The sequence below is a fragment of the Arctopsyche grandis genome, chromosome 12, assembly GCF_051622035.1.
Source record: "Arctopsyche grandis isolate Sample6627 chromosome 12, ASM5162203v2, whole genome shotgun sequence".
NCBI lineage: Eukaryota > Metazoa > Arthropoda > Insecta > Trichoptera > Hydropsychidae > Arctopsyche > Arctopsyche grandis.
Genome location: NC_135366.1, coordinates 25,440,044 through 25,460,744, shown reverse-complemented (window position 1 = coordinate 25,460,744; position 20,701 = coordinate 25,440,044). Strand labels below are relative to the sequence as shown.

General features: G+C 34.1%; 1 protein-coding gene across 1 annotated transcript; it reads left to right on the top strand.

Annotated features, from left to right (window-relative positions):
- Positions 1 to 5,040: 5,040 nt before the first annotated feature.
- LOC143919924 (uncharacterized) lies at positions 5,041 to 19,559 on the top strand. The gene is made up of 8 exons (XM_077442519.1): positions 5,041 to 5,172; positions 16,239 to 16,375; positions 16,480 to 16,625; positions 16,705 to 16,870; positions 16,954 to 17,084; positions 18,679 to 18,816; positions 18,887 to 19,064; positions 19,142 to 19,559. Exons 2-8 carry the CDS (start codon positions 16,277 to 16,279, stop codon positions 19,280 to 19,282), a joined length of 999 nt encoding a protein of 332 aa, XP_077298645.1. The 5' UTR covers positions 5,041 to 5,172; positions 16,239 to 16,276; the 3' UTR covers positions 19,283 to 19,559.
- The last annotated feature ends 1,142 nt before the right edge of the window (positions 19,560 to 20,701 follow it).

The window sequence follows — 20,701 nt, the reverse complement described above, 5'->3', positions numbered from 1 at the left end:
TCCGACGCGAAACCTATTCATCAGCAGATCTGTCGAGAATAACCGGAATCTATAGCATTTTTCTTACTGCCACGCTTACGTAGACGTTTTTCTTTATGCGTTTTGTTTTTTTTTTTTTTAGGAACGACTAATGGTGCATAATATTATATAGTTATATTTTCTGTTTACAACTTATAAATTAATTGAGTAAATTTTTCAACATACAATTTGCTGACGAGAAAATTCTTTAAATATTTGATAATTTAAATAATTTTATTTAATTTACTTACGACATCTATTGATAAATTATAAATTTAAAATTAAATTACAAAGTATTTTTCTATTTGTCAATAGATGTCTCAATATAAATCTATCAAATATTTTACAAATATAAAGGTTTATAATAAAAGTTGTTTTTATTTTTGTCAACAGATGCCTCATTATAATATAAAAAACTTCAATCAAAAAAGGCTATACAAAAATTAACCTACAGTGACGAAACTGACAAAAAGACTCTCGCGTTAATTCCATCAAAATTACTTCTAATATCTAATCTATAATTTGGAAAGAGACTTTGTATGTAAATATCCTTGGTCGTCTTCGTCGTCGTCGTCCGTAGATCGGTGACGTCATCGAACACGTGATTCGATTTTTTTTTTTTTTCGATCCATGGGCGCCGATTTTTTTTTTCGTTTCAATGGATTCACCCCCGCGGGGGCGCAAGGCGAGTAGCTTCATGGGGCCCCGCCAGGGGCGCCACAAGGGGCGCAGCCCCGTGGGGCTCAAAAGGGGGCGCCACAAGGGGCGCAGCCCCGTGGGGCTCAAAAGGGGGCGCCACAAGGGGCGCAGCCCCGTGGGGCTCAAAAAGGGGCGCCACAAGGGGCGCAGCCCCATGGGGCTCAAAAGGGGGCGCCACAAGGGGCGCAGCCCCGTGGGGCCCCGAAGGGGGCCCGGGGGGCCCAGCCTCATGGGGCGCAGCCCCATGGGGCTCAAAAGGGGGCGCAGCCCCGTGGGGCCCCGAAGGGGGCCCGGGGGGCCCAGCCTCATGGGGCGCAGCCCCATGGGGCTCAAAAGGGGGCGCCACAAGGGGCGCAGCCCCGTGGGGCCCCGAAGGGGGCCCGGGGGGCCCAGCCTCATGGGGCGCAGCCCCATGGGGCTCAAAAGGGGGCGCCACAAGGGGCGCAGCCCCGTGGGGCCCCGAAGGGGGCCCGGGGGGCCCAGCCTCATGGGGCGCAGCCCCATGGGGCTCAAAAGGGGGCGCCACAAGGGGCGCAGCCCCGTGGGGCCCAGCCTCATGGGGCGCAAGCCCTAATAGGCATTAACTAAGGGGGGCGAAGCCCTAGACGGCAATTAATCATGGGGGCGCGGAGGGGCGAAGCCCTAAAAGGCAACTGATCATGGGGGCGAAGCCTTAGACGGCATTTAATCATGGGGGCGCGGAGGGGCGAAGCCCTAAAAGGCATTAACTAAGGGGGGCGAAGCCCTAGACGGCAATTAATCATGGGGGCGCGGAGGGGCGAAGCCCTAAAAGGCAACTGATCATGGGGGCGAAGCCTTAGACGGCATTTAATCATGGGGGCGCGGAGGGGCGAAGCCCTAAAAGGCATTAACTAAGGGGGGCGAAGCCCTAAACGGCAATTAATCTTGGGGGCGCGGGGGGCGAAGCCCTAAAAGGCAACTGATCATGGGGGCGAAGCCTTAGACGGCATTTAATCATGGGGGCGCGGAGGGGCGAAGCCCTAAAAGGCATTAACTAAGGGGGGCGAAGCCCTAAACGGCAATTAATCTTGGGGGCGTGGGGGGCGAAGCCCTAAAAGGCAACTGATCATGGGAGCGAAGCCTTAGACGGCATTTAATCATGGGGGCGCGGAGGGGCGAAGCCCTAAAAGGCATTAACTAAGGGGGGCGAAGCCCTAAACGGCAATTAATCTTGGGGGCGTGGGGGGCGAAGCCCTAAAAGGCATTAACTAAGGGGGGCGAAGCCCTAGACGGCATTTAATCATGGGGGTGCGGAGGGGCGAAGCCCTAAAAGGCATTAACTAAGGGGGGCGAAGCCCTAAACGGCAATTGCTCATGGGGCGTGGAGGGGCGAAGCCCTAGAAGGCAAAGGCTCAGGGGGGCGCCGAGGGCGAAGCCCTAGAAGGCAAAAAAAAATTTTGATTTTTTTTTTTTTTGATTTTTTAAAAAAATTTTTTTTAATTTTTTTTTTATTTTTTTTTTATTTTTTTTTTAATTTTTTTTTTTGATTTTTTTTTTATTTTTTTTTTATTTTTTTTTTTAATTTTTAAATTTTTTTTTAATTTTTTTTTTTTTTTAATTAAATTAGCTTAGTCATGTTTAAGCGGTTTATATTATAAACACTGAGCGAAGCCGGGTAATACAGCTAGTTTATTTATAAATAGCACATGCAAATAATTCCGCACACACATTAGAAACCTGTTAGATGCTGACACGGAAGCCCTACGTATGCCTGCAAAAAGACGTTGAACGTTATGTGAAAGGTGGAAATGGGCGATATGTTCTACTCTTTCTACATCAGCGATATGCAACCTTTTATACTCACAGCTTTCAAGATCGTCAAATTTTTCATATACAACTGACTGAAAGATTCTTTTATCTATGTAAATCTTTTGGATTTTTTCGTATACAGTGTGTAAGAATATTATCAGATACATAAATACAATACGAACGTAATTTAACCATCCAATGTGACGAATGAAATATTTTTTTAATATTTCTGATATACTATATCAAAGTGGTGATTCGGTGTAAATCATTGCGTTTTAATTAAAACGAAATTTAATATATTATGTATGAATAGTTGAATAAGGCCTGACTAGAAGCCCCAGCTCCCGATAGGGCCCGTATCATATGTTATAAAATTTAAGTTATGGCGAATTTTATGTACAAATGTGTGCAACGCACACAGACGGCCGAAATATAAAGGCGGCTGAAAGAAATGAAAGGGAAATAACGGGATAGCAGGTATAGCTTCGGTCCGCATAGAGCTAGGTCTTTTATGTTCTATTATCTTTGTGACTGCCAGGTGTATTTCTTCAAGGATGTTGAGTATTGATTTGTCATCGAAAGAACAATATCCTAGATGGGGGATTGGAGGTAAAAACACTATATATTCTTGAATTAACTTGAAAACTTTCAGTCTCTCTTTTCGTCTCGTCCTGTTCAATACTAAGTATCAAATTTTCAATTGGAAAACTGCTCTCGTTGTTCCTATCTTGAATTCTGGTGATAAGCATAATATTAAGAATTATCGGCCAATTTCTAAGCTATCCATTTTCGGCAACTAATTTTCTTATTCCCGAACTTGGAATTCACGGTGAGCTTTTTGACTGCATGTCTTCCTACATTTCCAATCAATCCCAAGCCTAAACTTTTAAGGGCGAAAACACACTGAATGGTATGTATTTTTTAATACTTTTAACGTACTTTTTTACGATACTTTTAAATATGCGAAAAAACACAGCACCCCTAACCCATATACATGGTACACCGTCCCAAAACTAGCCCCCTTGAGTATTTTCGGTGATATTTTATCCATGCTTGACAGTGATTGATAACGGTGAATCCCATATTTGAAGAAATGTAGAAGAAATATATGCACTCTGCATGTACAACTACACGCGAATTCAATTTGCGGAACACCCACCGTCACAATGGGGAGCCAAGCACATGACGTTCCGTACCACTCAGAGTGTTTCCGCCCTGAAGGGCATATCTTTTCCTGTCGGCTCTCAGTTGAACACATACATTGTTTACATTGTCATATATATAATATTCAGGGCTGGCGGTCTTTAAACAAAATACATTTCCAACGAAGACCAGCAAATGGTGAATTAGTGGATAGAACATGGCTTGTGTATTTATCCGAATTAGATCGAGTGTTCTGTTTTCGTTGCAAAATATTTAGTAAAGGCGAATTTGCTTAGGCAAAAGCTGGTTCTAATGATTGGAGACAGATGACGGCTTTATTAAAGGGACACGAGGGAAGCACTCATCATTTTGATTGCTATGAGAAGTGAGAGTGATTTAAAAAGAGGCTTTCCACAAATCAAACTGTCGATTGTATAGCAAATAATTTATATTTGAGTGAGGACAAGCATTGGGATGAGTTGCTCAAGAGAATAATTTCAATTATTTTAACGATGGCCTCAGAAAATATTGCATTTAGAGGATTTTCAGACAAACTATTCAATGAATATTCGCAAAAATGATATCAGGCTTGTAAAAATACGACCGCGTGCAGATTGAACACGGAACCGATCTTTTAATTTTTTTTTAAATTAATATGCAATAACCCATGTGATGATTAGAGGTAGGATAGTGACAGTGCTATCCATTGTTCGGCAAACCTTTAACAATGCATTTACAACCTTTGAACAATACACGGCCCCCTCAGGCTCCGGTGACTAGTGATGATATTCCGATTCGGTGATTACTGGTCACAAAGTCACTAAAATCTCTATAACGGAACATCTGGCAGCCGAAAAGTCCATCGTAATAACGATAACTATCATACTAATGAGAACTTGAGTGCCAAATATTGCGTATTCGCGATTTTAATGGCAAAAATTGTCTTTGTGACCACCGCAATGTGACTAATAATCCAATTACCGATATTCCATCGGGTACAACACTAGTTTGTTAAAAATAATAGACATCAAATTGCCTCTATTTTTATTTCAACTTCAACTTGTTTCGCTCATTCGAAAGCATTCTCCACTACTTTTATTAAGATTTCAGATTTTAGCACTTGTTCGTCTCTTCTCTAATGTCAAGAATAATCTGAGGTGAATCTCCCTCGTCGAAAACATGAGCCCTACGTCCGTAAATAATTGAATATTCACATACATATATTATTAAGTAAAAAATGATAATAATGCGAAATCGGAGTGTGATATATTTAAATATTTATGAGAAAAACTGTAAATAGTTCAATGTTGATTGTTTGATATGACACAAAATGGCCCTTAAATATAGGGTTTTCGACCTCTGTCAAGATGGCTAACAATAATATTCTCAATTGGCTCGGAGTAGTATTCTCCGTGTAGCAGTAACAGTTACCACGAACCAGTGAAGCGTTGCTCGTCGTTGGGTTTGCGTCGTTCGACGTAGTCTTCGCGACGTAACGCTTGCTCTGCAACATCACATCCATCAAACCCACATTCTACATCCGTAAATATCCCGAATTTTCATTGTTTACACCAAACCGCCATTTTGTTTTTTTTGACAGCTGCTTGTACACAAGCATAATATAATTACATAAACATCACAATTGACTAATTACATGTAATGCATTATTGTTATTTTATGACTTGAATGTTTGTGTATCGAAAATTGATACGGCTTAACGGCGATATAATGGCCGAGCTCATTTTGTTTTATTTACTTTTTGTGTCGAAATCCAATCGATCGATATCTTCTTTGTTTATCAGACAGAGGTTATGCACCGGAAGCAGCCATTGTTGACAATTGTATTCCAGGTTCAAAGTTACAAAATTTACGGGCATGATTTGTAATTTTCATTTTATCGCTTTTCGGGACTGTGGAATCGTTTAAAAACACGACTCCGACTCCAACTCCAAGTCCGACTCAGATTTTTAAAATTTAAATATGCAAAATTCATTCTTTTCCTGTTGGATTAAGAAAGCTGTACCCCAGCGCCTTGTCCATACAAACGTATTAGACTTCTCCCTTCCTCAATTATAGCACTAAAGAAATTATTTTTTAATATGCTATGGATATCCACCATAGCCATGGTTCTATTTTTTTGATTAATTGATTTTTTGATTTTTGATTAACACATTCAGCCCGGCGCATGATTTCATACATTTGCCCATGTGGGGGCACTGTCACGCGTATCGGCACCCAATTACACGTAACGGCATTAAATCACTTTATATAATGAGTTGTCTCTAAATCTTTAGAATTTTATAGGAATTTTAGTGTTGGGGTGCTCAATGAAGTGGAACCGTAAAATTATAGTCTGCTATAACACTATCCGCGTGGCCACCGGTTGTACTCGCCAGGTTGAACGTGTTAATCAAAAAAAAAAAAACCAAACCTATAGTGGATATCCATAGCATATTAAAAAATAATTTCTCTAGTGCCATAATTGAGGAAGGGAGAAGTTTAATACGTTTGTATGGACAAGACGGTGGGGTCCAGCTCTCTTAATATTCGATTATTTCTGGAGTATTGCCGCATATATAAATCATTCACTTTTAATTTTTTTAAAAAATCAATATCTTGTATTTTTTTGTATTTATGAATACATCAAGAACGTCACTTCAGCTTTTACCAGAAAAAGGGAGGCAAAAATTTGACAGTTTTGGTTGGTTTTTTTAAAGAAGAAGAAGAAAAAAAAACTTCTGATCAACATGTTTAAATTTGTTGCAAATTTCTGCTGCCTCAAACTTTCAGTAAAGAATATTCGATTTCATTAAGATTCACAGTACTTCATCAAATAAAATGCACGTTGCTGACCTGGCCAAATCTGGGGGGAGGCAAATGCCCCTTTGTGAACCCCCCCCCCCCCTGCATGATTTTAATATAATGTGCGCACTTTGATTAACTGGTTTGTCAAATATCTGACCTCTTAATTTGACCTAAACATGAAATGACAAAAATATAAACATTATGTCTTAGATTAGCATACATTTGGTATTGGTGAGTCACTCTTAGTTAGCAAATTTTATACATATACTTTATTAAGAAAAAAAATAAATTCGATTTAAGAACGCGGCATATGGTTATTTTTAGATACTTTTAAACATGCGAAAAAAATGCTGCACGCCTAGCACATATTCAAGGCACACCATCCCAAAATCAATCACCCCCTGGATTGTTTTCGGTGATATTTTGTCCTTGTATTGATATAAGCCTGACAGTGATTGTCAAAGACTCTAACTCGACAGCCCTGTCGCTTTCTATCATTTTTGTCTGATTTAATATTTATTTGAAAATAATTTTTACTTATTGATAAAATGGCGACGGGTAAAATTTTCCGTTTTAAACCTAACATATTGTTTTATAAGGAATGAAAATATCTAGTATTTCATGTAGAAATATTTAGATAGATAAATAAATTAATCAATCGATTTATTTACTATTTCATAACAAATTTTCCTGATATTACACATCACTATGGCAACATTTAATCTCTAAAATGAGGACATAATGCGACTCGTGAATTAAACTGTATATTATATTAGATTGAAAATCTAATACAAAACCTCACAAACTCATCTTTTTTAACTTCATCTTGTTTTTATACAAGAAATAATATAAAACTTTATACTATAATCCAGCGGTTTCCAAACTGGGAGGCGCGCCTCCCAGTTTTGGAAGTTATTGCCAGGGGAGGCGCCAAAACTTTTTAATAATAAAAAAAAATTTCATACCATAATATCTACAAATAAATAAAACTTCATATCGTAGCTTAACAGTAAAAATTCAATGCATGAATGTTTATTTTTATTTTTCTTTCATTTTTATATACACGTTTAATTAGCAACCTTTCTCGAAGAAAACCTCTCGATAATTTAATTGTTTAACTTGCCTATTTGGTTGAAATTTTTGGAAAATTGAGGGGTTTAAATAAATCAATGTAGGGATCACAAATACATCCACTTGTTCAAAAAGACAAAGTAAAAGCTTTCATTAAAAAGTTGAAGTTATGGAAATCAAATTTACAAAATAATGAGTTGGATATGTTTTCACTTTCCAAAGATTTCTGGGCCACAGCCAATATTGAAGCAAGTAAAAATCTTTTTATTGACCACTTGGATGGTTTAGTGCTGCATTTTTCCAATTATTTCAAAGACCTTGATTCCTCAAAGTTTTTGTGTATACAGAATCCATTTAACTACAATGAAGAAGACCAATTCGAACTGACAACCATCGAAAAAAAAATGATAGAATTATCATGCGATAGCTCACTAAAACAAAAGTTTCAAAATGAAACCATAATTAAATTTTGGATGAATCTTAGTGGAGAGTATGAATCTTTGTATTGCATAGCAATGCAAGTGTTTCTACCGTTTGTAACGTCTTATTTATGCGAAACGGGCTTTTTGGCACTAGCTGCAATGAAAACCAAATATCGAGCCAGGTCAATAGTTGAAAAGGAGTTACGAGTGGCACTCTCCATATTGCCCCCAAGATTTGATAAACTTTGTGCCAATAAACAACAACATCATTCGCATTAAATTTTGATGTGTTAGATGTATGTAGTTTAATTAGTAATTTAATATAATAATAAATATACGTGTTCGTATATATTTATGTTATAGCAAAACCATTTTATTATTCTGTCTATTGTAGTGTTCAGTATTTTTTTTTAATAAAGGTTTATTATTTAAAACGTGTCTATATTATTATATATATTAAAAAATAAAAGGTAGGGAGGCGCGGAAAAAAAAATTTTTTTTAGGGAGGCGTAGTAGCATAAAGTTTGGAAACCGCTGCTATAATCTACATATTTTGTTTAATGCATTTACATATATATAATAGAATAAATTGCTATGTTTTTAATTCATCCTTTAAATAGAGATTCACAAGGTCATAATAATAAAGATTTTCCAATCACTAATGAATACAGAGCATACATTGTATCGTAAAAACACCTTATCTTGTAAATATTTACATTTTAATTGCATAATATTGGTAAACCGGTTAACTGTAAATCAAAACTGTTAGTGATTTCGTATTCAAAATATTGATAATTTTATCACATTTTCGTCACACATAATCACACCATAAGTGATGGAGCAGAAGCTACAGTGCATAAATTGCTTTGAGTTTATATTGGCAATTGAAAATCAATTGAATGTCATTACATTGAGGCGGATATTCGCAAAGAAAGTTGCCGACGACACGCAACGGCTTGCAGAAGTATTAGAAATTGAAATCAAAACCAGAAAAGCAACCTCTCCCAGGAAGATTCTGTATCAAAAGTATATAATTTTATGTGCGTTTTGTTAAACAGAGCAAACAAATATTCACTTTATGCAGAGTGGGTGCATCATTTTCCATGTAACCTTGAGGAAATGCATTTGGCACATTTATAATGCAACTTTGTATTATAATTACTTACTTGCCGCCCTCAAGAGTCAAGAGACACGTGTATACGAAAATCATTTGATTTTCTACATCGTCATTTTTCTAATATATACCGCCAGGCATCTTCAAATCATTTAACTCGGATACAAGGCCACACTTGATTCGGTAGATAGTCTTAATATTTATCACATATAAGTGAGACAATCAAATTTATAATCTTAAAAGTACAATTTTCCAATGATCAAAGTCGTATATTGTTATCATCATTAAGTACAATACAAATAAATGATGGAAATTTGTACGTATCTAATATATTCAAACTCGGTGATAATAAGTGATTGTATGCTAACGACCTTTGTAGTAATGTTTGGATATGAGTCGTCATTCGAAGTGCATCTTCGCCGTTGCAATTGCAATAACAGGACACGTGTTAAATGATGATTTGTAATATAATTAAATAAACTGACTCTGCGTCCATTGTTTTTGTATATTCTTTATTTTATATATATATATAGTTATTTTTGTATATTTGTATGTCCATTATTTTGTATATTTCATATACATATATAATATCGCTGTTCTGTCTGTCTGTGTAAGTTAACCCTCCCCGTACTATAATAGTCGTTTCGATTCGACATACATATGTACATATACACGTCACAGCTAAAACAATGCCAACAAAACGTACAATATAATATACGAATATATGTAATAACTAGAGGTAGGATAGTCACAGTGCCATCCATTGTTCCATTGTTGTAAATCCTTTGTAAAAAAGGTTCGGCAAACCTTTAACAATGCATTTACAACCTTTGAACAATACGCGACACCTTCTGGGTCCGGTGACTAGTAATAACGAAAGAAAAAACTTCTATATATACTGTTTGCTACCAATGTTTCCTCTAGGGTAATAAACGGCGCCAAGTCTGAGCATTTAGCGCCATCTATTGATTATTTATTTAAGTGATTAATTATTTTTTCTATTGGTGTTTTATATTGTTTATACGTATGTAGGTAGGTAAATAGTTTTTACCTTTTTTTCCATATTAAACAATTAAATATATTTGAAAATAATTCGACCGCGTACTGATCGAACACAGGACCGGCACATTTTTTTATTTTATTTAATAACTTAACACCTTACCGCCCGCTTTGACGCGTGGATTTTTTTCACCCATGTCCGGAAATGTGCGCGACTATTTTCACCAGAATCCGGGCCGATTTCAGTTTCAATAGAAAAAAAGCCTTTTTTGTGCATTTGATTACTTCTAGAATAATAATCGTATTGTAGTGATATTTTGAAACAGTGTTCGTTATATCACTCTGCAAACATCTAAAAATTAAAACCAGGGATTTTAAACTGGAGTACGCGAATTAATGTTAAAAAATAATAAATTACGTAAATGTCATCCGAATAGCCTTTGAATATAAAAATAGCATAAAACTGAATTTTGTAGTAGTGGACAGTAATAGACAGACCATGGTAAATCAAAATTCCAAAAATGTGACGAATAAAATCATTTTTCACACATTTGAAAATGAGACAATTTGTGATAACTTCGGAATAATAATGGCTTAGGATAATGTTTAAATAGGATATTTGGGTTTAATTTAAATTAACTGTAAAGTATAAGTATATTTTTTTAGTATCCAAAATCAACTAGTGAATCCTTGAGAATAGTATCATCTGTGTTTTAAATTTTTTTAAAGATCCAGTGTTTCTTTAACTTGCATTTTTGTAAAGCGATATTTTGGTTTTAAAAAAGGCAACTTAAGGCAACTTAACTTTAAGGCAAAAGACCAAGATGTCAAAATAATAATGTTAAGCTCGGTGTTTCTTAAAGATTAAGTATTAATCTTGAAAAAGTATGGTTAGTGTTAGACAACACCAGCATCCACCATACCCCAGAAGTGATACCAGCATACCCCAGAAGTGAGTGAGCTGGTTGAACGTACAAACCATATTTTTAATTACTTACATTAATACTCACCAATGATGAATCCCACTGAAGAAGTTGCAATATTTAAAATATGATTAAATATTGACTAGGGTAACCAGCCTTTTTTTATACAAAAAATATTGTTACGTACACTCGGATTAAGCCGAGTAAGTGCAATCGGATTAGGCCGAGTAGCATACCAGAGACTGCGTGACCGTTATAATTGGTTTCGATGATTATCTCCCCCGAATGCAGGAGTAGCGGTAACTCGGGATCGCATTCCGGTAGAGTTCTCAGAACCCACAGCGGTAGCGTGGGACATCTAGTACGTGACCATAACAATAGGCAAGCAAATCGGACGTTGAAGATGCCCTGAGAGACCTATCCGTTATAAGGCGGTACTTAGGCGATATCATGACATTCTGGACGGAGCACTGCCAGTGCGTGTATCTCCTTAATCACCAATAAATGCTGTGAAACGACTTTGGCCTTTTACTTGGATCCTCCACCCACCCCTACGCAACAATATTTTCAAGTTGTAAATAAAATCTAAAAATATTCTCATTGTTTTTATGCTATGGCCTATGAATGATGACAAAATTTAAAAAAAATATATTTTTTGAACTAAGGTAACCATCCTTTTTAAGCGAGAAAACATCTACAAATATTCCCATCTTCTTTATGATTAAAATTTAAAATACTTTAAATTTTGATTAGGGTAACCAGGCTTTTTTATACAGCAAAATATTTGTAGTGAGATTAAAATCAAAAAATATTCCCATCGTCCCTATGCAAAATTTAAAATAAAATAGATTTTTTGACTAGGGCAACCAACCTTGTTTTACAAAAAAATTTTTTTAAGTCAGAAGACATCTCAAAATATTCCCATCATCTTTATGATTAAAATTTAATATACTATAAATTTTATTAGGGTAACCAGCCTTTTTTATACAACGAATTTTTTTAATTGACAAAATAATCTAATTTATTTTGAAAATCTATTTTATTTTAAATTTTGTATAAGAACGGTGGGAATATTTAAATAATATTTAAAGTTGTATAAAAAAGGCTGGTTACTGTTGTCAAAAAATTATAGTATTTTATTTTTTTATTTTAAATTTTAGAATAATTGAAAGCATTTAAACGATGGAAATATTTTTGGACTTTTTTCTCGCTTAAAGTTAAACATACATACATTATTAACTGTATCTTGATTTAATCTAATTTTATTTTAAAATTATTAAATATTCAAATTTTTTAAAAAATAATTTTTTACAACGTAAACAAATTTTAAAATTTAAATTAAGTTTATTTATTTTTTAAATTAAAATAATCATAAATTGTCATTAAACATTACTTACATGTTATATTGATTGTTTTTTCACATTAAAAATTGTTTTATGAAAAGATTGGTAAGCCCTGTCTCAAAAATAATATTTTAAGCTTGCAACATTTATAGCATTAAGACTTTAAAATTTTATTTCCAACTCGAAAAAAATTTTTGTATAAAAAGCCTGGTTACCCTAGTCAAAAGATTATCATATTTTTAATTTTGCAATAATTTATATCACAGAGATGATGGTAATATTTTTAGATGTTTTCTAGCTTTAAAAAAATGTTATATAAAAAGTTTGGTTACCCTACTCGAAAAAACTATTTTATTTTAAATTTTGTCATCATTTATAGTATAAAAACTATAGGAAAAATTTAAAAATTTATTTTCAACTTTTTTGAATAAAAAAAGGCTGGTTACCCTAGTCAAAATATTTTTATTTTTAAAATTTTGCAATCATTTATAGCCCAAAAATGATTTTAATAATTTTTCTTTTTTTTTCTGACTTCATCTGATTTTGTTGTATAAAAAAAGTTTGGTCACCCCAGTCCAAAAAATTATTTTATTTTAATTTTTACAATTATTTATAGCTAAAAGACGATGCTATATTTTTAGATTTTTTTTCCCACTTCAAAAATTTTTTTCTATAAAAAAAGGATGGTTACCCTGGTACAAAAAATTATTGCATTTTAAATTTTGCAATTAATTATATCGTTTAGATGATGAGAATATTTTAAATTTTTTTTCTCAATTCAAAAATTTTATATATAAAAAAAGTAAATCAAGATTTTCAGATGACCTTTAACCGATGATGAGATCATCTCAGCGTTAAAATAAATACATATAGATATACATACACACATATAGATATGTATGCATACATATATGTATGGAAATTTGCTTTTGTGTGCGTGTATGTACACAAAGCGCAAGCTAATTTTATTCACGTATATACGCGTGACCGGAAGTTTACGCAAAGTTTTTATTCACGCATATACGCGTGAGCGGACTTTTACTCAAAGTTTTTATTCACGCATATACGCGTGAGCATATACCGTAAAGTGTTAATATGCCAACACCCATGTGATGATATTTCGGTTCGGTGATTACTAGTCAAATGTGAACCGGTCACAGGACAACCGGTCGCTCTAGATCGGTCACACGTGATCACCCTTCATACTAACTGGTCACACCCGAAAATTGGTCACGAAAAAACTGGTCACACCCAAAAATTCGACCAATTTTTAATTTTTTTTAGTGTGGCGGGTGATAACGTGTGACCGATCTAGAGTGACCGGTTGTCCTGTGACTGGTTCACATATGACTAGTAGTCTGTTTACCGATATTTCATCGGGTACAACACTAGTACATATATACATACTAAGCTAGATTTGTTTCGCAATACGTCTTTTCTGTTCGGTTTTAAAGTTATTCGGTAATTTTTTGATAAACTGTTCATGATTGTGTAATTTTACATTGCATGTTCAAATAATAATGTCTCTATGTGTCCTTTATTAGGTTTGGTGATTATTTCGCACATGGCGATCTCGCACACGCCACTAAAATCTCAATCACGGAATATCTGGCACTCGAAATACCACCCACCGAGAGTCTTTCACACTAACTAGAATTCGAGTGCCAGATATACAGTATATTCTAATAATTTTCGTGCGAAATAGTCCGTTGACCCCTTAATACATAGTTATTTTTATTTATTAAAAAAATGGTCAATTTTTTTTGTTCCCTGGCTAAAATTATCCATCTCAGTTTTCTTGAACAAAGAACTATTATTGTTGGATTGGAAAATCCTACGATTTCTGTCTAGTCCCATCCCAGTTTAGCACTGAGGAATTATGGTCACCCTAGTAAAAGATAATGGTAATGATATATTAAGACCATTATTGTCACTGCCACTATGATTCCGAATCAGCATATTTATGTATACATATTTATGACGTGCAAGTTGATAATATCTCGCGTCAATTGAAGAAGTCATTTTTATTTTACACGACATCTATGGTTAAACATTGTACATAAACGAGAGATGACTGGGTTCGATCCTGTGCTAATCTTTAATACTACTGGTTAAACTTGGATATCTGTGGTTCCAAGTCATTTTAAGCAAATTGAATAGATGGCATTCAACTCTCAGTAATATATTCAACCAATTTTGAACCTTAAAACAGTTGAAATAGGCGCATATAAGGCTCAAAATCCCGTGCAAAGTTCAGAAATTCTATTGAAGACAGTCGCTCTACAGACTTGTCGCCCAAAGCTTCCATAGAAGACGGCCGCGGGCAAACGGTTAATACTATTGGTTAAACTTGGATATCTGTGGCTCCAAGTTAATCGCTTCTTATCAGAGTTTGCCAATTTATCTGATTTTCACTGTTGAAATGGTTCCTCAAATTGGCAAAAATCATCCTAACCACTGTCACAAATATCTGAATTTGATTTACATATATACAATATGTAAAAAATTATGTACAAGTCTAAATCCATAGATGTCTCAATGGATTAATTAATTAATTAATTGTTAATTTCGTGTTCTTCAGCCTCTCGAAATACAGTAATTTATGTAATAAAAATACTGCAATGTTTGTAATTAATTATCTAGGAAGGCGCATTGGAGTCTATATATATATATATATATATATATATATATATATATATATATATATATATATATATATATATATATATATATATATATATTTTTTTTTTTTTTTACATATATACCAGGAAAGCCTTACAGGTAAACCCCAATGCGCCTTCCTGGCCAATTACAATGCAGCATTTTTTTTATATAAGTCACTGAATTACGAGACACTGAAAAACTCGCAAATCAATGAGACATCTATCAAATTGTACACAAACTTATTTATTGCACATTAATCAATCACAAATTATAGGTGACATATTGTATAGGAAGGATTTTAGCCAATTTTTTCCGGGAACCGTTTCAACAATGAAATCAGAAAAAATTGGCAAACTCTGATAGGAAACGATCAACCTGGAGCACAAATCCAGGTCTGACCAACAGCATACTCTGAAAAATTCATTTTCACTCGAGGCCCGACCCTGGGATCGAACCCGGCGCCTCTCGATGCTAAGCTGAAGCTTAACGACTGAGTTATGCTGATGGCTAATATTTTATTTTATTTTATTTTATTGTTACAATCAATATACACTCGTCATTACAGATCGCTCCAATGCGACGAGTGTACGATAACGGTCAGAAATACAATAATACATATACAATCAGAATACATAGCATATAACAATTAATCAGTACAGAAATAATAATCATAGATACATCTATGGATTATTTTTTTTTTAGATTTTTGTGTACAATTATTATTACAATTTTTATACATATAATAAACACGAAATTATAGAGATGGGCTATAGATTTCAGATTACTGTGCATAACTTTTACAAATTATACACACAGATTTTGTGACAACAGGAAATGAACTAATACCAATTTTCAGGAACCGTTTCAAAAATGATCAGATAAAATTGGCAAACTCTGATAGAGAAACGATCGATTTGGAGTCACAAAACCCCCAAACCTAACCAGCAGTTTGACGAGGACTCGAACCTTCGACCTCAGTGGTGCTAAATATATACGCTACCATTAAGCCAAACTGCTGGCTATATGCAGATATGGAAGAATGTACTGATTTTATTGGATCTTTTACAATAATTATGTTAATAATCCAGATCTTGCCAGCAGCTTACCGGCCAGAATTTGAACCCACAAACTCTCTACTGTCAAACAGTAGCTTTAATATCAGGCTCATTAAAAACTTAAAAACCAATCAAAAACTGGAATAAATCCAGATGACGTACTATTTTTGGAAAACATCCTACTAATATTATATTTAAATATTTACTTTCAGATTTAATGTCATCGCCGCTGAATCTCTAAATATTCAAGATGGTGATTTTAAAACGAGCATTTACCTTCATCGCCAATTCACCATCAGTGTTTGGATATTCCATAACCAAAAACACTTTCGGAACCTACAGGCAGAATGTAAGTAATGTTCATCATCATAAATATCCAATCATATTTTTTCATCCAAATCTAAAAATATGTACGTATTTATATGTAAATACAAATATTTTAATCGATTCTAGGGAATGGGTTTTCATGGGCTTTCTGCTGCTAGCGTAATATTTAATATTCAAGCTCGATCCATTTGCAGTCAGGATATTACAAAAAATATCCAATACATAAGCAGCGAGAAGAGTTTGAAACTTGATAAAGATCCGAAAACTCTCAGGTAAGCAAATCAATAATACCATTTCATTGTTCCATTTATAAAATACGTTTTTTTTATATGAATGTTTATTTTACCACAGGTTAAACCAACCACTCGAAAAACCGCTGTGCATTATGATAAATTGGTTACTCGCTAAACAAAAACATGTACTTAAATATGCCTCCATATACCTGGAGCAGGGATTCGACGTTATTTCCGTCAATTGTACTCCATGGCAACTGTTATGGCCGATGAAGGGCTCTCAGGTCAGCATTAATTGTATATTTGTACTTATTGTTTTAATGATGATCCGAAAAAAACTGATATAATTACAATATTTTATTTTTAGTTAGTGGCTGCTGATCTGCTACGGTTCATGGAGTCAAATGCTGCGTTCAATCCTTTGGCGATCCATGGATTTTCAGTTGGTGGTTACGTATGGGGTGAAGTTTGCATGATTGCCTCTAAAGATAAACAGAGGTAAGTTATCTTTAATTGTTATTACATACATAGTTCTTTGATATAATGTTCAGCTACTGTAAGTAAGGATGCAGAAAGATTTCGTGCCTACATTGCATAACTCTGCTCATCAGTGAGCGTAGATTATTTGAACCTATCTGTCTGGTAGCCTGCGCTCATCCTTATTTTTATAATTATATGTGATGAATGAGTAGAATTTTGATCTTCCATTCGGGCCTCGCAGGGATGTTTTGTATTTACAGCTGGTTCTTATACATATATATTGGTGCTAGTTGTAAATGCAAGACACTTCATACTATGTATTCTGTTTATTTGATATCTACTATTTTTAATGGTGTATTTTTTTATATTTGTTTGCATATTTTTTTTCTCTTGTCTATTATATTTTCGAACATTATGGCGCATTAGGTATTCCTGTAATGCCACACTGGTCCAAACTTAGATAAATAAATTTCAAAAGCCCAACCCTACTCCTCGGAAAATAAACAAATATCAGTACACGATCCTAACATGCTCATATTTTCTATGAAGTGGAGGGGTGCTTCAATGAAACCTCTATTTGAATCAATGAGTTGTATTTAGAACAGGCCCAACCTGGGGGTATATGGTATATGCCCCCTCTTAAATTTTTAAACAATAAATTTCATGTAAGTTCTTGAAAATTTATGTTGAAGAAAAATATATTAAGACAAAAACGTAAAATTGAATTAAAAAAAATTATTCATAGTAGGCACGTTTTATGTATAAAAATGAATAAAATAAAATAAAATACGGATAGCTATAAATAAATTCGGTAATGAAGACATTAATTAATTTTCAACAATTAATTGAAGAATTTTATAGACTGACACTTCTTTTTTCGAATATGATTGGTTAAGATAATTTCGTGAAGCAAATCCACCCCTGATATATATTTACATACATACATATTTTTCAACGGTATTTTATATAAAATACAATTCCAAATTACCATTTTACCGGCGACAGTTTGTTGTTTTACATGTTTTATTCGTGAGTCGTTGATATTTGACAGTCAACTTCCTGCGTTCCTCCTAATCTATATATATATATAAAAATTAATGTCTGTGTGTGTGTCTCGAATAGGCTCCTAAACCACTGAATTAAACGATTACGATGGAACTTTCAGGGTTTGTTATGTGCATGTCCGGAAAGATTACTGTGAAAAAAAAACGGGAATGAGTTATTGTAACGCAATAATTTCAAATGTGTTCGCTGCTTGCGTTTTTCCGATAAATGGGAACGAGAACGGGAACGGGAATTGTTTGCATTATTATGGCATTGCAACGCATGCCGGGGTTCAGCTAGTTTATAATATTTTAATATTTATCAAATTATTTTTTCAATTTAATAATCAAAAAAATGAAGAAGTATAAAAGAGGTATGTAAAAATGGGGACGCCTCGCATCGCCTCTTGTCTGTGGCGCCCTGATTTAGACAAATTAATAGCAGATGAAATAAGGAAGTCCTCTTATGTTGTCTAAAAATATATAAAAGAAATGAAAAAAAAGGTTTAAAAAACTTGGTTACCCAAAACAAGCAAGATTTATTTGAATTATTTATTTTTTTGTTTCAGGTACCAACCAATTTTAGACAGGGTAGTTGCTCAAACTTGGGACAGCGCAGCTGACATTAGTGAACTCTCAGTCGGAGTCCCTCTAGCTGTATTTCCAAAAAATAAAGTCATGCAAAATGCTTTGCGGAAGTATATCTTGTACGTTATGTTTAATTTTTATATGTATCATTTAATTTACTATACTAATTTTCAATTTACTTGCGTACAGCTATCATATGAAAGCTTTCCACGAGGTTGCCACTGTTCATTACATGCGGTCCAGTCAACAGTTTCATAGAAACCTGTGTCGAGCTCCAGCCCTGTTTTTGTTAAGCAAGACTGATCCTGTTGGAGCTGAAGAGTCAAATAGACGCGTCCATGACTCCTGGGAAAGTATGGGAATCAAGGTAACGAATGATTTACTTTTTGAACTCAAATCTTTGTATACACATATTTATAATGTACCTTTTTGTGTTTTGTGCAGACTACATGGAAGTGTTGGGATAGATCGCCTCATGTACAGCACTTAACGAAGCATCCTAAAGAATATATGGCAGCTTTGAACACTCATTTGGACGATCTCGGTCTAATCTCCCAACCCGAAAAGATGAAGATGCGTCTCTAAAAACTAGCCAATAATAGCGGAAAGACTGATCACCTCGCACGTAATGCACATCTCATTTTGAAGTTACAATTTTATTCTTATTAGAAAATAAAGGAAATATCAAGCGTATTGCGAAAATATCTCATCAATTATAAAAAATTATCGGTTTATAAATGAATTTCAATGTATATAATAATTTTTTTAAACAATAGTATTATGTGATTTGATGACTGTTGAAGTGTAAGCGTATGACATTATACATATGTGGATTTTTTGTTTGGTATAATTGTACTATTTTAAAATATAATAGAAAATATAAACATTTTTCTTTTTATTTATAAATATATACATACATGTGATAAATATTAATTTAAAATTTATCGTCATGTAAGCTTTTAAAGTAATCGAGACAGTGACTGAATGCACTAGTATTCCTATACTCGATTTCATATTTCTATATAGCTTCACTCAATTAATCAATGTTTCTTAAAGTATTATTAGTATACATCAAACATATTATCCAGCAGTGTGGCTCGGTAGTTGCGTTTATGTTAAGCACCAAGAGGTTACCGGGTTCAATCCCGTGCTAATCTTTAATACTACTGGTCAGACTTGGATATTTTTGACTCCAAGTCGAATGTTTCTTATCAGAATTTGCCAATTTATCTGATTTCATTGTTGAATCGGTTCACAAACGCTACGTCACAAATATCTGAATTTTATTTATGTACAATATGTAAGAATTTATGTACAAGTCTCAATCCATAGATGTTTCTATGGATTAATTAATTAATTGCTAATTTCGTGTTCTTCAGCCTCTCGCAATATAGTGATTTATGTAATGAAAATGCTGCAATGTTTTTAATTAATTTTCTTGGAAAGTGCATTGGGGTCTACCTGTTAGGCCTTCCTGGTAATAAAATATTCATGTGGTAATAAAATATTCAAAATATTCATCTATGTAAAATAAAATATTCATGTGGTGGAAAAATAATTGCCATAAGATATTAACTTCATACTTGCCGCATCAATATTCAAAATGTACTTAACTTCATTAGCGTCTCCGAAAACGAATATAATAAAGTATATCTCTAGAATTGTCAGGGATAAATAAAATTTGTATATTTTATAACTACATTCAGATATAATTAAAAATTATTTTGAAGCTAAAAATATTTTTGATCAATCTGACTCCACCCAAGATACATAACTCCAACTTCACAGCCCTAGTTACTTATAAATTGGTTCTAATCAAATTAATAAAAACTAACAACTCCCACCCAACCCCAATTGTATATTCAAATATTATATGTACACACAAACTACTCAGAGTGTATACAATACAATAATTCTCAATTGAAATTTTTGGGAAAGTCAAAGTTTTATTTCACTCGGGTATTATTGAAATACACAGTGGTAATTCAATATTTGTAATAGAAT

Excerpts from the sequence above, each read along its gene's own strand:
- LOC143919924 (XM_077442519.1), top strand. The coding sequence starts at position 16,277 with ATGGTGATTTTAAAACGAGCATTTACCTTCATCGCCAATTCACCATCA. Across the intron at positions 16,376-16,479 it reads TCGGAACCTACAGGCAGAAT|GGAATGGGTTTTCATGGGCT; the intron begins GTAAGTAATGTT and ends AATCGATTCTAG. Across the intron at positions 18,817-18,886 it reads GCTTTGCGGAAGTATATCTT|CTATCATATGAAAGCTTTCC; the intron begins GTACGTTATGTT and ends ACTTGCGTACAG.